General features: G+C 48.6%; 9 protein-coding genes across 9 annotated transcripts; 5 read left to right on the top strand and 4 right to left on the bottom strand.

The window, feature by feature from the left end:
• Nucleotides 1-148: 148 nt before the first annotated feature.
• On the bottom strand, nt 149-1,536 carry N7537_010919 (uncharacterized protein; the record flags this gene model as incomplete). Its single annotated transcript, XM_056901973.1, has 4 exons — nt 149-527; nt 591-1,235; nt 1,290-1,334; nt 1,409-1,536. 4 exons carry the CDS (start codon nt 1,534-1,536, stop codon nt 149-151), a joined length of 1,197 nt encoding a protein of 398 aa, XP_056747260.1.
• A 464-nt stretch (nt 1,537-2,000) lies between these two features.
• Nucleotides 2,001-3,565, top strand: N7537_010920 (bifunctional AAA family ATPase chaperone/translocase BCS1; the record flags this gene model as incomplete). Its single annotated transcript, XM_056901974.1, has 2 exons — nt 2,001-2,141; nt 2,201-3,565. The coding sequence occupies 2 exons, from the start codon at nt 2,001-2,003 to the stop codon at nt 3,563-3,565; spliced, it is 1,506 nt and encodes a 501-aa protein (XP_056747261.1).
• Nucleotides 3,566-3,836: 271 nt separating this feature from the next.
• N7537_010921 (putative quinol monooxygenase) lies at nt 3,837-4,196 on the top strand (the record flags this gene model as incomplete). The annotated part of the gene is made up of 2 exons (XM_056901975.1): nt 3,837-3,858; nt 3,910-4,196. 2 exons carry the CDS (start codon nt 3,837-3,839, stop codon nt 4,194-4,196), a joined length of 309 nt encoding a protein of 102 aa, XP_056747262.1.
• Nucleotides 4,197-4,897: 701 nt separating this feature from the next.
• N7537_010922 (uncharacterized protein) lies at nt 4,898-6,952 on the top strand (the record flags this gene model as incomplete). Its single annotated transcript, XM_056901976.1, has 2 exons — nt 4,898-5,646; nt 5,701-6,952. 2 exons carry the CDS (start codon nt 4,898-4,900, stop codon nt 6,950-6,952), a joined length of 2,001 nt encoding a protein of 666 aa, XP_056747263.1.
• Nucleotides 6,953-7,993: 1,041 nt separating this feature from the next.
• Nucleotides 7,994-8,662, bottom strand: N7537_010923 (P-loop nucleotide/nucleoside kinase family protein; the record flags this gene model as incomplete). The annotated part of the gene is made up of 2 exons (XM_056901977.1): nt 7,994-8,484; nt 8,554-8,662. The coding sequence occupies 2 exons, from the start codon at nt 8,660-8,662 to the stop codon at nt 7,994-7,996; spliced, it is 600 nt and encodes a 199-aa protein (XP_056747264.1).
• Nucleotides 8,663-9,576: 914 nt separating this feature from the next.
• Nucleotides 9,577-10,101, top strand: N7537_010924 (uncharacterized protein; the record flags this gene model as incomplete). The annotated part of the gene is made up of 1 exon (XM_056901978.1): nt 9,577-10,101. One exon carries the CDS (start codon nt 9,577-9,579, stop codon nt 10,099-10,101), a length of 525 nt encoding a protein of 174 aa, XP_056747265.1.
• Nucleotides 10,102-11,079: 978 nt separating this feature from the next.
• On the top strand, nt 11,080-11,839 carry N7537_010925 (uncharacterized protein; the record flags this gene model as incomplete). Its single annotated transcript, XM_056901979.1, has 2 exons — nt 11,080-11,157; nt 11,222-11,839. 2 exons carry the CDS (start codon nt 11,080-11,082, stop codon nt 11,837-11,839), a joined length of 696 nt encoding a protein of 231 aa, XP_056747266.1.
• Nucleotides 11,840-12,179: 340 nt separating this feature from the next.
• Nucleotides 12,180-13,864, bottom strand: N7537_010926 (choline transporter-like family protein; the record flags this gene model as incomplete). The annotated part of the gene is made up of 2 exons (XM_056901980.1): nt 12,180-13,526; nt 13,583-13,864. 2 exons carry the CDS (start codon nt 13,862-13,864, stop codon nt 12,180-12,182), a joined length of 1,629 nt encoding a protein of 542 aa, XP_056747267.1.
• Nucleotides 13,865-15,237: 1,373 nt separating this feature from the next.
• Nucleotides 15,238-17,736, bottom strand: N7537_010927 (putative GTPase activating protein (Gyp3); the record flags this gene model as incomplete). The annotated part of the gene is made up of 1 exon (XM_056901981.1): nt 15,238-17,736. One exon carries the CDS (start codon nt 17,734-17,736, stop codon nt 15,238-15,240), a length of 2,499 nt encoding a protein of 832 aa, XP_056747268.1.
• Between the last annotated feature and the right edge of the window lie 483 nt (nt 17,737-18,219).

Consider the following 18,219-nt stretch of genomic DNA (forward strand, 5'->3'; position numbering starts at 1 on the left):
ATAGAAATGGCAATTAACTGAGCCCATATGAACCAAAGATACAGGAGTATCACTTCGCTGTTGTATAAACATTGAACGGTTATATGCAAAATCATACAAAAAATAGCGGAGACAAGCACGGGCTAATTTACATGAAGTGGGGTTTTGTTCAAAACTCTCGGCTCTCTCCAATATCACAAACATCAAAAACACCATTCTCAGCGAGATCATGTTTCTTTAGCGCCTCCTTGAGCTTCTTGGGAGGCTCAAGCACATCCTCCTCAGTAAGTACCCAAGTGCCCCAGTGCATGCCCAATGCCTTTTTGCATTTGGTGTCTTTGAAAATGCGAACAGCATCATGGGGGTCAGAATGTGCTGGACTGAAAATATGACGAGGAGCGTATGCTCCAATGGGGATCAAGCCGAGATCAAATGGTCCCCGGAACTCACCTACCTGCTCGAAGGCAGGACATATGGGGAAATTGTACTTGGGGTCCCAATCATCCTCCCCTTCTGGCAGCTCGTCCACTGCCCTGTAGCCGGAATCACTGGGTTGGAGGTCAGTAAAGCATGGTTCTGATAGTGTGGATGGGTCGGGGAGGTTATCATACCCAGCAAAATACACCTTGCTACCACCAGACTCAATGGCCCAGGAAGCCCATAGTGTCTTGTACTTGTCGAAAGGAGTGCGGGCAGTAATATGCTGACAAGGCAGACAACTGATGCGGGCCTTGATCTCTGCTGCGGCGGAAGCTTCGCCTACCGGTTCAACCTGGGGTTGCTTTCCCTCCTTGGGTGACATCGCAATATCACGCTCATCCCACCAATCCATCTCGGTTACATTTTTGATGCCTGAGCTGTGGAACCAGGACTTGTTGCCTAGGGGTGCGAAGAAGTGGCAATTGGGGTGTCTTTTCGCGATCTCCGAGACAGTTGGGTAGGACAGATGGTCGTAGTGATTGTGGGAGATTACCACTACATCGATGACAGGGATATCCTTGATCTGACATGGAGGCTCGGTATAGCGCTTGGGGCCCAGAGAATATGGTCCACAGCATGGTCCACAACGCGCTTCGAACACAGGGTCAAACAGTACTCGGAGACCGCTTGGGAACTCCACATAGTAGCAGGCATGTCCAAGCCAAGTTGCGCGCAGCTTGGGGGTCTCTCGGCTGGGAAGAAATTCGGGCTTGCGAACGGTGACGGTTGGCGGGGTGGTATCGGGGGAGTTCGCTTTGCCGTTCAATCGACGAAGGCTGCAGTTGTATTCGTTAGAGACTCGTTTACTTCGATGGTCGACAATTACCTACATCATCATTTGCATGATATCTTTCGAATCCATATCGCGAAAAGATCTACAAGACGGCGCTGCTGGTTAGTCCCAGCGACGAACGAGAGAGAACCCGGAAAGTCACAGAGCCTCACTTACTCCCAAGGATTTCTGAATCCACTCTTTGCATGATGACTTTTCTTCAAAACATCCTCTGGGCTAGGTCTAGCCGGAGATTTGGCCACAGTCAGCGCATATAGCACTTCAGTAGTGGGTGCGGTGCTCATGTTGCGGATTGCTGGATGGATAACGCGTGGGTAATGTGTCCGCCGAGTAAGCGGGGGACGGAAAATGAGTCGCATGGGAGGCCAAGGCTTTATTATAAAGAACACAGCCTTCTCGTCCGGACCAAGAACACGGAGGCGTTTTGGGCAGAAGAATGCGAGATGCAGAAAGCGATTTTAATTCCGATATCTCCGACAGGGGGCCGTCGGCTACCCATGTGAACACCGGGGCCACCGTGTAAATTTATACGTCTGCCCCCATATTGAGTACTTGAAGATCAGTCATAATTGTACATTCCAACCTTTGAAGGCTGTAGTTCTCCTGGATGTTCTCATCGTTGATTCTCCCATGTATTATCCGGTGACATGACCGCGGGTGCCTCAAATTCTCGGCCCGTTGTAACTCCGATATCTGCGCTTATCGATCTTCTCGACATTCGCGATCTTCACGACACTGTTGATTTGGTATGGAGCCAAATGCGGTCCCTAGTGCTGCGCCGTCTGCAGGTGACCTGATTCTGCAGCAGAGAACACAGGCCCTACAGTCGGCGCAAAAAGGCGACGGAAGTCTCTTCTCGCAGCTCACGAGTAATCCCTTGTTCACAGCGGTATGAGACCTGCCAGTGTTTCGATCCTAAACTATGTGCTGATATTGTTTTCTTACTAGGGATTCGGCCTTGCAGGTCTGGGAGCCGGATTGACCCTAGCACAGAAAGGCGTTCGACATGGCGCTGCTCTTCTTCGCCGGCGGATGCTGGTGGACGTCGAGATCAGCATCAAAGATGACTCCTATCCGTGGTTCCTACACTGGATGACCCTTTACCAACAATCACAACTCAATGCAAGCAAAGCTGCGGCGAACAGCTCTACCTACATGGACCGATTCCTCCAAAAGCTCACACCCGGCATGCGCCACCTCTCCATCCAAACGCAGAAGGTCGAACATTCGAACGGAGCAATTCACACACACTTTTCGCTGATTCCGGGGCCTGGAAAACATGTTCTCCGATACAAGAATGCGTTTGTCTTTGTCAATCGTATGCGCGAGTCGAAATCCCGCGATATTCAGACCGGAAAGCCATGGGAGACAATCACCCTCACCACCCTCTATTCTCAACGCCATATATTCGAGGACCTCTTCACCGAAGCTCACGCATACGCTGCAAAGGGCCACGAAGGCAAGACAACAATCTATAACAGCTGGGGCACGGAGTGGAAACCATTTGGAAATCCGCGCCGGAAGCGTCCATTGGAGTCGGTCGTTCTCCACGAGGGAGTCAAGGAACGGGTTGTGGCAGATGTGGAAGACTTCATTTCAAGTTCATCCTGGTATCATGACCGTGGAATTCCATACCGACGAGGATATCTCTTATACGGCCCTCCAGGTACCGGGAAGAGTTCTTTTATCCAGGCACTAGCGGGCGAGTTGGATTACGATATTGCCATTCTGAACCTGAGTGAGCGTGGCTTGACCGATGACCGGTTAAACCATTTGCTCACAATTGTTCCCAACCGAACGCTGGTTCTGTTGGAAGATGTGGATGCTGCCTTCTCGAACCGACGCGAGCAAAGTGACGCAGATGGCTATCGTGGGGCTAATGTGACTTTCTCGGGACTGCTCAATGCACTTGACGGAGTCGCTAGTGCAGAGGAGCGCATCATCTTCCTTACTACCAACCACGTTGAACGACTCGATGAGGCGTTGGTCCGCCCTGGGCGTGTGGATATGACTGTCCGTCTGGGTGAAGTGACTCGTTACCAGGTCGGATGCTTATGGGATCGATTCTATGAAGATATCGATACCGACGGGGTTTATCGCAAACTTTTCTTGGATCGGCTTCAGGAGCTTGGTTTGATTGAAGATGAATCGGGCAACAAGGCTGATCGGTCTATGAACACCAGCGCAGCTGCTCTCCAAGGCTTATTTTTGTATAACAAGGGTAATATGGAAGGTGCGATTTCCATGGCGGAGGGTCTGACCTACAGTGTGCACACTGAGGCCTTGGGTCAAGACCCGGGGAAGAACGAGTAATTGTACATTATCCTGTAAATAAGATGATTAAAATATATAGATATCCAGATGGATTGACTGCACAAGCTATAGGTAAATAAGCTTATCCCGAAATCGGGATCACCAAAGGGTAAATCTCGGAGATTCACAGATCCACCTTGAAAATATTGTTTCTCTCACCGATGACTGACTAAATAGGTCAAAAAAATAATTTTAATTATTTAAATACTTAACTGTCATAAACCCATTGCCCCTCACTTCCCCTCTATCCATCCCCACATACACATTCATCATGGTTTACACAATCGTCGTTCGTATGTGATACCCCCCATTACTACTAGTATTTCCCACGCTAACAATAGTAGACCTCCGCGCCAAGCCGGACGAAGAGTCCATCTCCAAGCTCAAGGCCAAGCTTGTTGAAGCCTCCAATGTCTACTCGAACGACAAGGAAACCCTATCTTGGTTCGTGATGCAGTCCGTTTTCGACAAGCAGGACTTCACCATCGTCGAGCGTTACGTCCAGGAATCCTCGCAGGAGTACCACCTCAACAACCCTTACTGGAAGACTTTCGATCCTTACGTGATTCCTTTGTTGGAGAAGGATATGGATATGCACCGCTTGGAGGAGTTGGAGGGCTCTACCATGTAAATGGCCCCAGTTGTACAAGAAATAGAGACGACGTTCGAATAGCATTTCATATATTATTCCACGCTATTAGCATTCATTTTCAAGATCAACCTGTTGCAACCGTAGAAAAATCCCTCAAAAAGGATCTCAATGAAGAAGGCTTTTTCGTGGAATCAGGTGGCGAAATGGATACGACATTTAATGCTGTACGATATAGCGACCTGGGTTAAGCGCTTCTGAAGAGTGTAATATATTATGCCAGTCATTAAATTATGTCATTTCTGTTGTCTTAACTATGTTGTACTTTATCCATTCAAGAACATCCGGAGTCGACCGGACAAATATGCACATATTAGGGTCAACTGGGTCAACAGGGTTAAACCCACTTACTCCCCGACTTCTTCACTGCAAAAATAACCAGCCAATATAATCTCCGAATAACGATAAATATAGATTCACCATGGTCCTCCCACCAATCGCCAGGCTGCATTGAAGCGCCGCTACTGCAGATGAACGTACTCATCCCTGGATAGGGGCCAATCACATCCCCAATCGGTTAAGCGCCCACCGTATAAGCAGGGTTGTCACACATCTCGACAAACCATGTACTCTGCTTGGTCCGTCGGGCTTATGCGCATATTCGGTGAGAATGGGGTATATCTCAGTCGAGAGCCCCTGCTTTCGCGCTCTGTCTTTGTTTATAGCATACTTCATTTGTGAAAATGGGTGAAAAGATGAATCAATTTCAGTTATTTCCACCTTCATCGTCCGAGGTAAAGAGGTCTAACAATCCATTTCGCAAAGCCGGGAAAAAACCAGTAGCCACATCTGAGCCAGCCTCTTCAATCCCTCTGGAGGAGATCAAGGATCCTGGCAAGACTGAGTCCTTGCTACTTCAGATTATCGAAGACACCCAGGGTATTCCACCTCCACCGACCGAGGATGCTTCAAGATCTAAATCCCCACCAGCTGTGGCTGGCGCGTCTCATAATACGAGATCTCCTCAGTCCACGCACAGTCAGAATCGTCTAGCCAAGAGAGTGAACCACCAGGCCTTGCCCTCACATGCTAGTCAAAGCAGCAGCAGCAGTCATCGGACCACGGCGTCAACTGTCTCCCCGCAGTCGTCGCAATCGTCTGCTGCCTCGGTCCCGATGAGATCGATGTTTCCTCAGTTCGATCCAAAACTACCTTTCAATCAGCAGGTATATCATCCACAGCTTCCTGATGTCCCACGGCCCGTCAAGTCTTCTCGGAAGCCTCCAAAGCTTACGCTGTCAACAAATACCGAGATTGATCATGTTCTCGGGCCAAAGACTGTGCCTGCGAGTGTCCTCAACTTCCCGACTGGAGCTTTGGAGTCCGAGGAGGTCACATACTCATCTATGGAGGAACTGAAGATGCTATGGGAAACGGCCAACGGCCAGAGACCGCGAGATCTTGTTGGAACATTGAACCTACGCATGACAAAGTAAGATTCCATGTCCTCCAAATATATATGCTCTATAATACTAACATCTCACAGAACGGGGCCAGCTACATTCACTCTCGGAAACTCCCATAACCCGTTCTACACCCTACAAACATATTCAACCAACGAACTCGCCCTAAGCAGATGCGATCCCTCCAGACCAAATCACGACGTCCCAATTATGATAATGAACCTAGAAGACCGCATACGCCGCGAGCATCCGAATGACGGGCTCGTGACCCTACTCTTCTCTCGACTAGCAGCCATGTTAGCTATAGACCAAGCTGACGAAATCAGCAAACAACACCACCTAACCCCCGCCGAAACAGCGGAAGTTGAAACCGATGCACTCAAACGGGCCGCAGCACAAGAGTCCTGTCGACTCTCCTGGAACCGCCATCAACGACTATACGAGCTACGACACCCCTATCTATCAAAGCACAACCCGCCCGCTCTTGTCGGCACTGCCGGAATCCCACTCTCGCCTGTGCGATCCCAATCTTCAGGAATGGTGCACATCACAGTCTCTGCTCCGTCGAGCGACGCTTCTCCTCGCCAGCCGCCAACAATCATTGCAACTGGCCCCGTCTCTTCCACGACAATGGAAGCTGCCCAGCAAGCTGCTAACCTACGCACGTCCGTACTTCCCGTCATGGACTTTGACGAGCCGCTTGCATCCTTGGACTTCGCTACGAAAACATTTTCAATTTCCCCGGCCGCGGTGATCGCTACGATTCCCTCTCTATACGCTATCGACTCTCTCATCGCTGCAATGCTAGCAGTCGCCGTCTCAGACGAAGCCACGAACCCGATCCTTGCAGACATGGTTCTCGGATCGCCGGAGTCGTCTAGACCACCAACTTCCCACAATCCCGGGCCTTACTCAATGCCTGTCTTCCAGGGTAAATTGGTGACGACGGTTGCTGAGCGCCAAGACGCAGCAGACAGCATGAACTTGGCATCGCAGATTAAATCTGCGCAGAAGAAGTCTAAAGAGGCCTCGGGGAAGAAAAGTGGGTTCAAGTTCTGGAATAGGTCCCCTTCCAAGCCGCAGGAAAACAGTCGGCGCTCGAAGAAGAACAAAAATAAGCAGATTGTGGTTGAGGAATTTGATTTGGAGAAGTATGGTCGATACGGAAATAGTTCCTCACGGGAGGGGGAGAAGTTACCTGGGATTACTCGCACTATCTTACGTATACTGTTCTTTGGCTTGGATTTGATTGTGAAGGGATTGACGCTTATTGTGAAAGTCTTGGCTTGGTTGTTGGTCAATTCGACGCGGTGTGTGACCAGTGAGAAGTTCTGAGCTGGGCTTGGAGCCTCATGTTCTCTATATCTGTTGATTCTCTTTTGGTTTCCTTTTCTAGTGGATGGGTTGGAAGCGATCGGGTTAGTTTGAATTTTTAGTTATACCCATTTTGATAGTTCTTCGCGGCAACGATGAGTGGTATGAGTTACTTGATTTCCCTTTGAGAACAACTCCAATTTGGGGAGTGAAACATGAACATTTAGTGGCAACTGTAGTACATGACTTTCTACATCCAACATTGAAATGATGAAAGGAATATACGGCAGTTTCTTACAATCAGACGATGTGGGGTTGTACTTAACTCTTTGGATGGAGATTTTGTTTTTCAATTCGCAATTCTGGGGTTTGCCTTGTTCCTGTTATTATAGGGAGAATATTAATGACAACATAAAGACTAGCAACAAACAAGCACAGCTAACAGAGAGTAAGAAAGCAGGTAAGCATCCCATTAACACATATATATTTCATTCTCACAGTCTCTCCCGCCTCTTCCTTCATTCCTTCATCGTTATGTGACACCACGACAACGTATCGTTATACACTTCATATTTTCATATCCACGACAGCCTCTAATACTAGAACAGGTCCCACATGTCACGGATACCATATTGTATCTTCCAGGCATATTAACCTGTAGAGCGGTACAGGTAGCATCGTGAATGGGAATACTCGTTGACAGGGTCTCGCCCCCGGGTACTACTTATCACCACCGCGAGTCCTGCTACTTTGACTCCTAATGGTCGATTTCGAGAACACTAGTGGTGTATGAACTTAGTGAGTTGCCCAGCCTTTACCTAATGGAACACTGGGTCTGTACAACACAATATATTATTTATGAATTACTTTTTAATGGCCCTGATGTTTCCGTTTCTCATAGAGCTTTATTATCCGATTCTACCGCCGCGAAATATGTGCCCGGGTTAGAACTAGATGCATAACAATGAAACCCACGTATGTGTTATCTGTCAAGCGTTCACGTATATACACCAGTAAGAGTAATGGCCTTTCGGTCAACGTATCTCACTTCATCGCTGAAATTTATACATCGATGTCCTTATTAAGCTTAGTATCTAAACGTAAAACAATTTCACCCTCCCCGGTCGGCCTCTCAAAGCCAGCAAGGAAATTTTCCAGAATCTCATTTGTCATAAAAAAAGCTGAATCGCCATCTTTGACCGCCAACTGATTCCTTGCCCTGACCCGCCGCCGCAACTCATCATCATCAACATCGAGATATACAAGCACCCATCGTCCTCCGGACTCTTCGATAAGCTGCTTCCATTCATCTCTAGTCTTTTGAAACGCACAAGATAGGTCCAGGATTGCATCCTGAGAACCCTGTTGAAGCAACTCCGGTAATTCAGTTTGGAGAGCGCTTTGGGCCTCGTCTTGATAGTTGTGATACATATTTTCTGGATAATCAACACTATACAACCCGTATTTGGTATATATATAAGAGTCAATTGAGAGCCTTCTGAAAGACGGATGATTGGATAATATCCATTTAGACAGCGACGACTTTCCAGACCCTATTAACAACGTTCTTATTAGCTACTTAATTCAGCCAAACCTTGCCGCTAAATTGTTGATTTACTTACCAGCCATGCCGCAAGTTATTAACACAACAGGTCGAGGATCACTATCTGTCCGGCATAGGAGAGGGCTGAGCGACTCGATTGTATTGAAGGTGCGCGTAGTTCCTGCCATTTCTCCAAGCTGGAGGAGGGATAAATTCCACTAGCCTTTTTCTAGATGATGATGGTACTTCAAATATACAATGAGGTGGTTCAAGCTTGGGTAGAGAGAAGGTTTGTTCATATTCCCCTCGCTTGACTCATAACCTCGTGGATATGACTCATGTCGCCATCCCCTGAGGCTATCGCACTCAGACCTACCTTCATAGTACATACACAGGGGTAGCTCAGAGCACCGTACCCCACACAATACCCACCTATATACATGCGAAAATCCCGTTCGAAATCGTTATTAATTGATTGATATCTTCTTTAGCTATGCGCCATCACCAGTCGAATAGAATGGCCGTTCAACGTGGGAAGATACACACAAGCCATATATGCCCATAAATATAGCGACCCCTTATCCAAGCCCTGATATAGAAATCATTTAATACACTGCTATTAACTAAAATTTTAGTCCATCGAGGACTCGTTCTCACAAAGTAGTTTTTAACACGCCGTATCTTAAAATTTCATGTCATTGATCTCAGGTATTGCCTATAAGAATCTCAGCGTCTTTCACTCGGACCTCCATCACTCGGAAGTGGTCACTTAGACGTGGTTACTTGGACGTCTATCACTTTGATGTTACTGAGAGGTTGTTCCTTGACGTTATTGTTACTTGGACGTCTATCACAAGGAACGTCTACCAGTCGGAGCGTTTTCCATCAAGCCTCCTTCGCTTAATAATTTGCGTCCTCTTACCTGTTCTCGGTTCAACCTCATTGAATTGGGAGCCTAAGCCTTCGAAATCGCTCAAGTGGTTCTGCTGTCCTAAAAACGCTCAGTTTATACTCGCGAACTTTGGTATTTCAGACTACGAACTCGTTCGCGCGAGCGGTTCAACAAGGGTTCTCTCGCTTTAACCTTTCATCTTCCATCACCATGTTACCCTCGAACCCGTCTAATGGGCGGACTGCCTACAAGAACTTCCGACCGGTGACACCACGAGGGCAGGCATCCCCCGTTTGGGAACTAGGAAATGTTCCTATTGCCCCCGCTTTCTACGAGGCTCGTCAGGATGAGGAGCTCGCTGGCAGAATCTTGCCTCAAATACAACTCACATCCTCTGGTTTCAATACCTCCAATCTCGGAACCCTGTTTCCACCAGCAGTTGCTCAATTGCGTTCACGCCTCAATTTTTCATCACTGAAAAGACCCCCCGAACTCCTGCCAGCATTCCCGTCGAAAAGACAACGTACGCAAAGTCACTTGGCTGGTTCGTCAGCTTTGGATGCTACATCGGAGGACGGGATACCCTGGGATATTTGCGAGCTTATTTGGAATATGAGGACTGGTTTACTGAAATACCATCGCCGGAAGATTGAGAATGGTTCATCTGGTTACAGTTGCTTGGCGAAAAAGGCAATTTTCAAGGAACTCGCACGTCGAGAGAAGGGCGGTTATTGAGAAAGCAATATCAGGATGGAGTGGTTAGATCAAATGATATACAACTATCACTGGCATATTTTCCGGGAAATATTTGAAGTTATACTCGAAATTCTTTGTTTCTTAGCAACGCACTACTGTAGTGGAAGCACGGCCACCAAGGCCAAAAGCTAGGATGTAAATGACTATTCTAGCTATGATGCCCAGCTAGATATCGCGGGAACCTTGTTTCTTCGAGTTGTATCCTCCTTGTCTGCCTGTTGATTATTTAAAGCATGTTTGTTGTATGTCGCATTTTGTACAGTTTGAAACACGTCCGCGCGATAGACGTCCGCGCGATAGACGTCCGATTCTTCGACGCACTTCCATATTTGACGTATTCGACGTGCGTACTTTCGATCACATGCAAGTATCACCATAGCCCTAAGTCAATGTCTATTTCGGTTTACATGCAGAAGATTTCCATCCCCCTTCAATCCAACATCAAATTCCCTTCTTTCAATGTAACGAAGATCCATGAAACAAAAATGGAGGCAATTCCTTGATCCTTCAATCCAACATTCCCCGGAGTATAAGGGACCCAGGGATACGCCAGGAACGGCACGGGGACGTGGCAACTGGCACATTCTTCCATCATTCCAGTACGATAAACAGGGAATCAAACGTATATGGTTGTCGCAAGTGTCAGACCAAAAATGCGATCCGAAGCTTATCTCTTAGGACAAGCAGTATCTATATCGGGCACCATCCACCATCAGGATTCCTGGACATCATAAACCCCATTAGCCCCCCCACCTTTGAGGGATGAAGGGATGTGATGTCAAAGTGAATGTTTACTGTGAAAATATCAGACAGGAAGATCTCATTGTACATAAAGGACCCGAATATCTGGTCTCTCCATAGCTTCGTTCTATTATATACTAGACCCCCCTTTCTAGTATCACTCCTTCCTCAACTCCCAAAACTTCTTCTCCAAGAACCATACATACAAGATCCAAGATGCGTTACTTCATCACTGCCTCACTCCTCGTCGCCGGCACCCTAGCCCAATCAACCGAGGACTACCTCAAATGCGCCGTAAGAACCCCAACCCCAACCAAATAAACCAAATAAACAAACTAACAAACTAACAAACCTCCAGAGAGCCGCCATCGGCGCCATCGACCCATCAGCCTTCACCAGCTGCAAAGACAAAACCTCCCAAGAATGCTTCTGCGCTAACAAACCCGCCCTCGAAACCCTAACAACCACAACCGTCTCCGACTGCGCAGGTATCGACCTAAGCACAATAGCGTCAACCCCCTGCCCCAGCGACCACGAAGCCGCACCATCCCGCCACGCAAGCAAGCCCATGGAGATGGCCGATAAGCGCGCCTATGCACCCGAGACCGCTCCGCGCGTTGTCTACGTGACCAAGACCCGCACCGACTGCAGCTGCAAGAGCACGCCCGTTGTCGAGAAACCACTGCACGTCTCGCAGATCCCCGTCGATATCCCGGCGTCTAGTAGTTTGGCTTCTGTTGCGGCTGCTTCGTCGACACCGGTTGGTCGGGAGCATGGATTGATGGGTGGTGCGGCTTCGTCGTCTGTGGTGTTTGGACCACAGGCTTCGGGGGCGACGCCTTCGGCTCAGCCTTCCGGTGTTGATCCTACTCGGTTCTCACCTTACCAGGGGGCGGCGGCTCCCGGGCCTTCTGTGAATGGGGGTGTTGCGGGGCTTGGGGTTGCGGCTGTGATGGCTGTTATGGTTGGTTTGTAAGTTGTCTGAGGGGAATGTGTTTGAAGGCTTGTTTGGAGGGTGATTCCTTGTTTTACTTTGGCTTTGGGTTTAGTGTTTGTTCTATAATGGATTCTTCTTTCTGTTTGGAGGTTAATATTTCAGATAGTTTTGAACTTGAGTGGTAATGATACATGAAACATTTCTGGCAATGCTATTGATCGTGAATTATCTGCAATTACTAATTAACGTGCAACAATTTGTGCTGAACATTCATAAACATGGCACAAAAAGCGAACACAGGTTCCGCCTAAGGATATAGCGATTGAACCCACGTAGTCGAACTTCAAGACCCTTGTCTTGCCACTCTGTGGAAAGAAGCTCAAGCGTGGACTGCCTGCTGAACCTTAGGGTAAAGCTGCACCAGCTTGTGGTAGATATCTGGGTGGTCATTAATCATGACCTGAGGATCCCAAGCCATTGCGACGAAGATAGTCTCAACACCACTACCAATGGGAGTCATGAAGACCTGGCAGATTTGCAGACCAATCAAGAAAGCGAAGGCCATGATGACTGCGGTGAAGTTACCATCCCTGTTGTAGGCGGGGTTGGTGAACTGCAGATAGAGATAGGCCAACAGCGCACAGACATAGGCGACGAAAGTCGAACCCATAGTCAAAACCGGACCCATCAGGCAGTCTTGCACGAGAGCGTCAATTCCTCGGTCGCGCATCATTTTCCAGGTATCCTTGGCAGCAGGGATATAAGACTTTCCGTACAAGGCAATGTGACAGAAGGCGTAGCGGTTGAAAAGAGTGACGAGCCAGTCGAGCAGCGAGATGAAACATCCCAAAACCCAAATGGCAATACTACCAACTATGTTACCCTCACCAGCCTCGTGTCGCTGTGCGATCGAGCACGCCTGACGCAACATGTTGATGAAGGCAATAATCAGACTACCGAAACTGATACTGCCAAAGGAATATGTAGTTGCGCGACGGAAGGCACCTCGGGTCGAGCCCTTGGGCATTCCGCCGGCAGACTTGCTGAAGAAATACCACGAACCGTATACACCCGCAACGGTGGTGTGCACTGTGTTCTTGATCCACTCACTGACCCAGTACATGGCGAAGGTGGCGTAGACGACAAGACCGATGACCTTTGCTCTGCTGCAGCCGCCGTTCGCGCAGGATGGGTTGGTACCGGTGGAATCGGGTTCGTATGCTACGTAGATCGAGACCATGGTGACGGAGAACCAGGCGGCGAAAGCGACTGTGACAATTCCGCCTATCGCGCTGACTAGGAAGATGTGTCCGTAGCCACGGGCTACATCCATGGCGGTCTGTAGCATGAAGGCAGTGAAGGGGATACGCGGGATCCAGCTGATGAAACAGACGATCGCGAAGACACCGAAGAGGAGGAATACGATTCCACCTCCATATTGTTTGCGCGCGATGTAGTAAATTCCGGTTGCGAGGGCGAAAACAATGTTGAGAATACCGGTCGCCCAGATGAAAGTCTTGGTGAAGTGTCTTGCGCCCATGAAATAGAGGAAAGACAAGACTAGGGCGACAACGAGGACGAAGACAAATAGGACAAGGGTGTTGGTGTCAAGCGAGAAATCATTGGCCGAGTCGTAGATTCCTCCTCCATTGAAGCCTTTGTTGGTGGCATACTTGTGGATGGTAAGTCCAGACACGGCGGCATACCCGAGGAAAACAGCAATCAACTGTGCAACAAGTCAGTTTGGAAGGAAGAGCTCGGTGCGACAACGGTCAAACCCACCAAGAGACCTGCCCACAGATCATTCCACTTGGGCTTCTCGATCTTGAACGCCTGGTCAAAGCTGTATCCTGATTCTGGGACATTTTGGTGATACTGCGGCGGTGGTTTGGCCTCAACTGGGGGTTGCTGATAGGTTGGCTGCTGGTAATTTGGCTGCGGGTATGGTGCAGGGGGATTATATGGCTGTTGATAATTCCCATGTTGCTGGTCATAACCGTAGTTTGGCTGAGGAGGCTGGCCCTGAGGCACCTCGTTATAATAGCTGGCAGCTTGTCCACTCATATCTGCGGATGAAGCTCAGAGAAGGGGAAAGAGCCAAAAGAAGAAAAGAAAAAGAAACAAAAAGGGGGAAGCAAGGACACCGGATTTGACAATGGTGACGACACGAACCAAACAGCCAAACAGCCAAACAGCCGAGCGGAAATCTCGATCAATGAACCTAAAGCTCAACCAGCCCTAGAGATCGCCGATCCAAGGCGCTAAAGAATCCACCAAAAACACTAGTACAATTCCCAAAAAATTCAGCTTGTGATTTTTACTTAACACCAGAGCACAGTTTTGAACTATTCTAATCTTATTCGATTGAAAATTCCCGAGCTCTTAGTATATGATTTGACAAAGTTTTGATTTCATATTTCATTTTTGGACCAAGGGAATCCATGGACTACTAAAAATTCAAAAAATTCAAAAATGTGACTTGGACCCTCCTGAGGAATTGGACCCTCGGAAATTGTAGAGCGGGGGGGGGGGAGGAACTCGGAACTCAGGGCAGAAACCGCTTCAAAAATTAGGTACCGTATTTTATCAACTGCAACCTCCCCCTTACACTCTAAATAACTATACCACATTATGTTATTTCGAATTCTTTTACAATACTGTCAACTCTCAAACATTGTTATATTTAGTCCTCTGCCTTTGAAAGAGACAATTGCCACTAAATCAACAACTTCTCCATCAGGAAACAATGCATGAAATATTCAGCATGATACAGTTTTAGAATTTGCACCACATCCTCCGTCCAATCACTCTGCCCCTGTTAAATAAAGGTGTCAATTGAAATAATCCGGTCTATATATACATGGATAACCATGGCTGAAGATCAAGTTGATCTTATTTCGACACAACTCATTGACAGTGTCGGGAGGTATCAAGGAAAAGCCGGGTGCCAAGTAAATGCACGTTCAACCGAGGCTTCGAGGTTGGAGATTGAGGAGTGGTTGACATAGTGGGGGCAGTTACTGTGGGTTCACTGCAGTGAATAATTAATTCGAACGAAAGACAAGGGAGGAATTTGCCATCGTAGAACCCAAGAAAGGAATACAAAGGGCTCGAGCTCGAGCGACGAATCATAGTTTGCTGAGCTTTCGCTGTGTCCGGATATTACAGCCCTATAGGGAGACTACCAAAACTGCCCAGGTGGATAGCTTGAAATTTGAGAATGCCAAGTCGGTTGCCTGCTTGGCACAGAACTTGGATGTATTTGTGGTTTATATGTACAGATGCAACAAAATAAATGCTTTAAATGCTCGATTCCCCCTCCCTCTCCCTTTCGCCTTTCGAATCCAAGACGCCTATAATGCTGGCAAAGAGCTGCCCTCGCTAAATCCCGCTTCACAAATATGATTACAGACATGGACGCCGGGGTGATCATTCGCTTATCGAAATGCATGTTGTCTTAAGTGACGCCAGGAACCCACGACCCGGTGCTCGATGCCCGGAATCGGTGTGCGGCTTCGGCCAGTGAACTCATCCGTCTTAGAATGAAGCTGACCTTTGCCGAAGGCTACTGATCGTCGCAACTTCTCTTCGCGGATAGCCGTCCGGCGTTGAGCTCGGAGTTCCTCGATACGACCTTGTCCGACGCGATGCCGACGTACAAAACATTCATCCATCAAGGTGTTGGCGTCCAACAGCTTTTTAGGGATGGTTTGGACTATCTGGAATGCTTCCATGGGGTCTGTTACGCCAAGGATGTCCTTTTCGCATGCTTTGAAGATTGCCAAAGACACGCGGAAGAAAGTCTTGGAGCCTTCGTAGAAAAAAACATCCCAAACTCGGAGGGTGGTTTCTAGAGGCAAACTTCCGATGAAAACCGACATGAGCCAGTTGGTCAGTCCCAGTGTTATATCCGGCAGCCGAGAGTTCACGGTTAAGGGAGGCATTTTGCCCCGTCCGGACGGGGTCCCTCCCATGGCAGCGATCTTGGAATATATGCCCGGCATGGAGTCCCTGAGCAAGACCATGAGAATCCAGAGGTCAATATTGGCACCCTCCAGACTGATTTCGTGGGTTCCAGGCAAGTAATCTGCAGCAATGATATGTAGCATCCAGAATGCTTTTTCCTCGGGGAGGAAAAGAAGGAGCATCCCCGTGATGAAATTCAGAGACTGGGTATATCCGATTTTCGGGTTATGCAGCGCATAAGCATACAGAACTCGACGTAGGGACTGAATCATCTGCGTCTCCGTGGTGACATTGGAATAATTCGGATTACTGCTCCCCGAATCTAGTACTTGCTCGGTGACCTCTGGTTTGAAATGAACATTGTCAGGGAATGTACGATGCAAATCACGCTCAATGTGCTCCTTGTCGTCGTTACTTGGTGAGCTCATGGCCTTCCCAACAAGTTCATCATATTGGCCAAGATTCCGGTTCAAAAGCTCGTACCCGCCGGCATAATAGAACCAAGCCGCACCTCGGAACTCTGGGGGAATTCCTTTGCGAACAAATCGCTTGACTTTCGAAGACTGTGGCGGGAACTTTGTGGGCTGTGATGTGGGTAGCCCATGTTCCTTGAGCAATTCACACCATTTGGCTCTCCGTTGCGTCACATGGTTGGAGTAGGACCCTTTCCAGGTCTCGTATTCATCCAGGCTTACATACTGGGTAGCTTTGCGAAATCCATAATCATCTCGAGGGCCATTTCCAGAGCGGAGTTGCGGCGGCACTAATCCGGGAATTAACACTTTTTTCGAGGCCTGTCGTTGGTGTACATGATGCACCTCGGGCGTTTGCATTTCGGCTACCGGCGATGGGGAGGCAGTGAGATCGCGCGGAGAATCTGGCATAACAGGCTCTGACGGGTCGGGTTCGGGATGTTCTGGAAGTGTAGGTTCTAATGGTGTGAACTCTGGCGGGGATTCTGGGAGTATAGGCGGTATAGGCGTGGGTTCGGAATAAGTCGAGTTTGGCAAAAACAATGGATCTGCCTTTGTGTCTTGCGGCATGGTAAATTCTGGCATCGGGGGTATCGAGGGTATGGGGGGTATCGGGGGAACGTCGCTCAGCGACGGAAATTCTAGTGGGTGTGCTTCATCTAGATGTGAATCGCGTGATGGCGGAGGCGTTACTGATGGCGCTTTACTCCCTGCGTGGGATTTCGGCGAGCCAGGCTCTTCAGTCACGTCGCTGAAGCCATCAAGATACATGGAAATCGCGTCTTCCACGCTCATCCCATTGTCCATACCATAAGGTGCGTCGGGGGTATCGGGTGAAAGGTCGGTGATCGAGCTGCTCTTAGTCAGGACACTGCTGCGCTCTGTTCCGCTTGCTTGCTCAATGCTCGAGCGCCAGGTGTCGGACGAATTAACGCTTGGTCGGGGGGGATTTTCGTCGGCGGGCCCGTTGGTTGGGAAGCGTGACAGAGGCACTCCCTGGGGGCTTAAGTCTTGTGGGCGGCGCTCCATAGATTCCTGCGTCTTTGGGCGCCTATTATTCAATCTAGATGTTGACATGGATATACGGAGCCCCCCTCGCGCAGGCATAGGTTTCCGATGCATCGGCCGTTCGTATTCATCTCGTGGCGGCCAATTCGGGGGGTGAGTTTCAGGTGGTGTGGCGTATAGTTGAGGGCGACCGGTAGGCCCAGGGGTTTTCCATTCGCCTCTCGTACCCTGCGAGGGACCATGGTGAGGCGAAGTGGGTGGCAAGGGGTATTCATGAGGATTGTGAGGCCGTGGCAGAGGCGAACGTGATCTCTGGCGATGTGTTGAGCGGGAAGAGTGAGGTGAGGACCTCGGACCGGAATTTGCAGTTCGCGCTCGTGGATCGACTAAAGACTCCAATCGTGGTGGGTGAGGCACTCTGCGCCGGCCGGGAAGGTCGAAATCAGCCGAGGGAGGCGGATATCGAGGGTTTACGTTTTCTGTGACCATGGCCACGATGTCGCACCCCGTTCCCGCTGGACATTTGTTATCGCTAACGGCGAGCTATCAATCGATAATCATAGGATCTTCGGGCCGGATAAAGGGATATTTTCAACAAAGGGGAGTGCCAAATGGTTAGAGAACGAATGAGGAATTCGGTGAAAAGAAAGACAAAAGGTGAGAGACCAAATTTGGGGAGACAGCCTGCCAGAGGACTGTGGAAAAAAAAAAGAGAGAAAAGGCGCAGTTGAAACGAAGTCAACAAAGTCCTGATCAGGTTTAGTGTCAGGTGACGTAATATAGACAAAGGGGCATATTAACTACTACGGACATACATAGTATTCACAATATAAGGTGGATTGAGACGTTGGATATGTAGTTTATACTCTATATTTATTTGATTATTATCTATAACATCCGCATTGTTCTGATCTTTGTATAAAAATCGATAGGTCGGAAATTCATGTGTCGATCAGAAACTCTAGACTTTTA

This window comes from Penicillium hordei, assembly GCF_028827395.1.
Source record: "Penicillium hordei strain IBT 12815 chromosome Unknown utg000006l_segment0_segment0, whole genome shotgun sequence".
Lineage (NCBI taxonomy): Eukaryota > Fungi > Ascomycota > Eurotiomycetes > Eurotiales > Aspergillaceae > Penicillium > Penicillium hordei.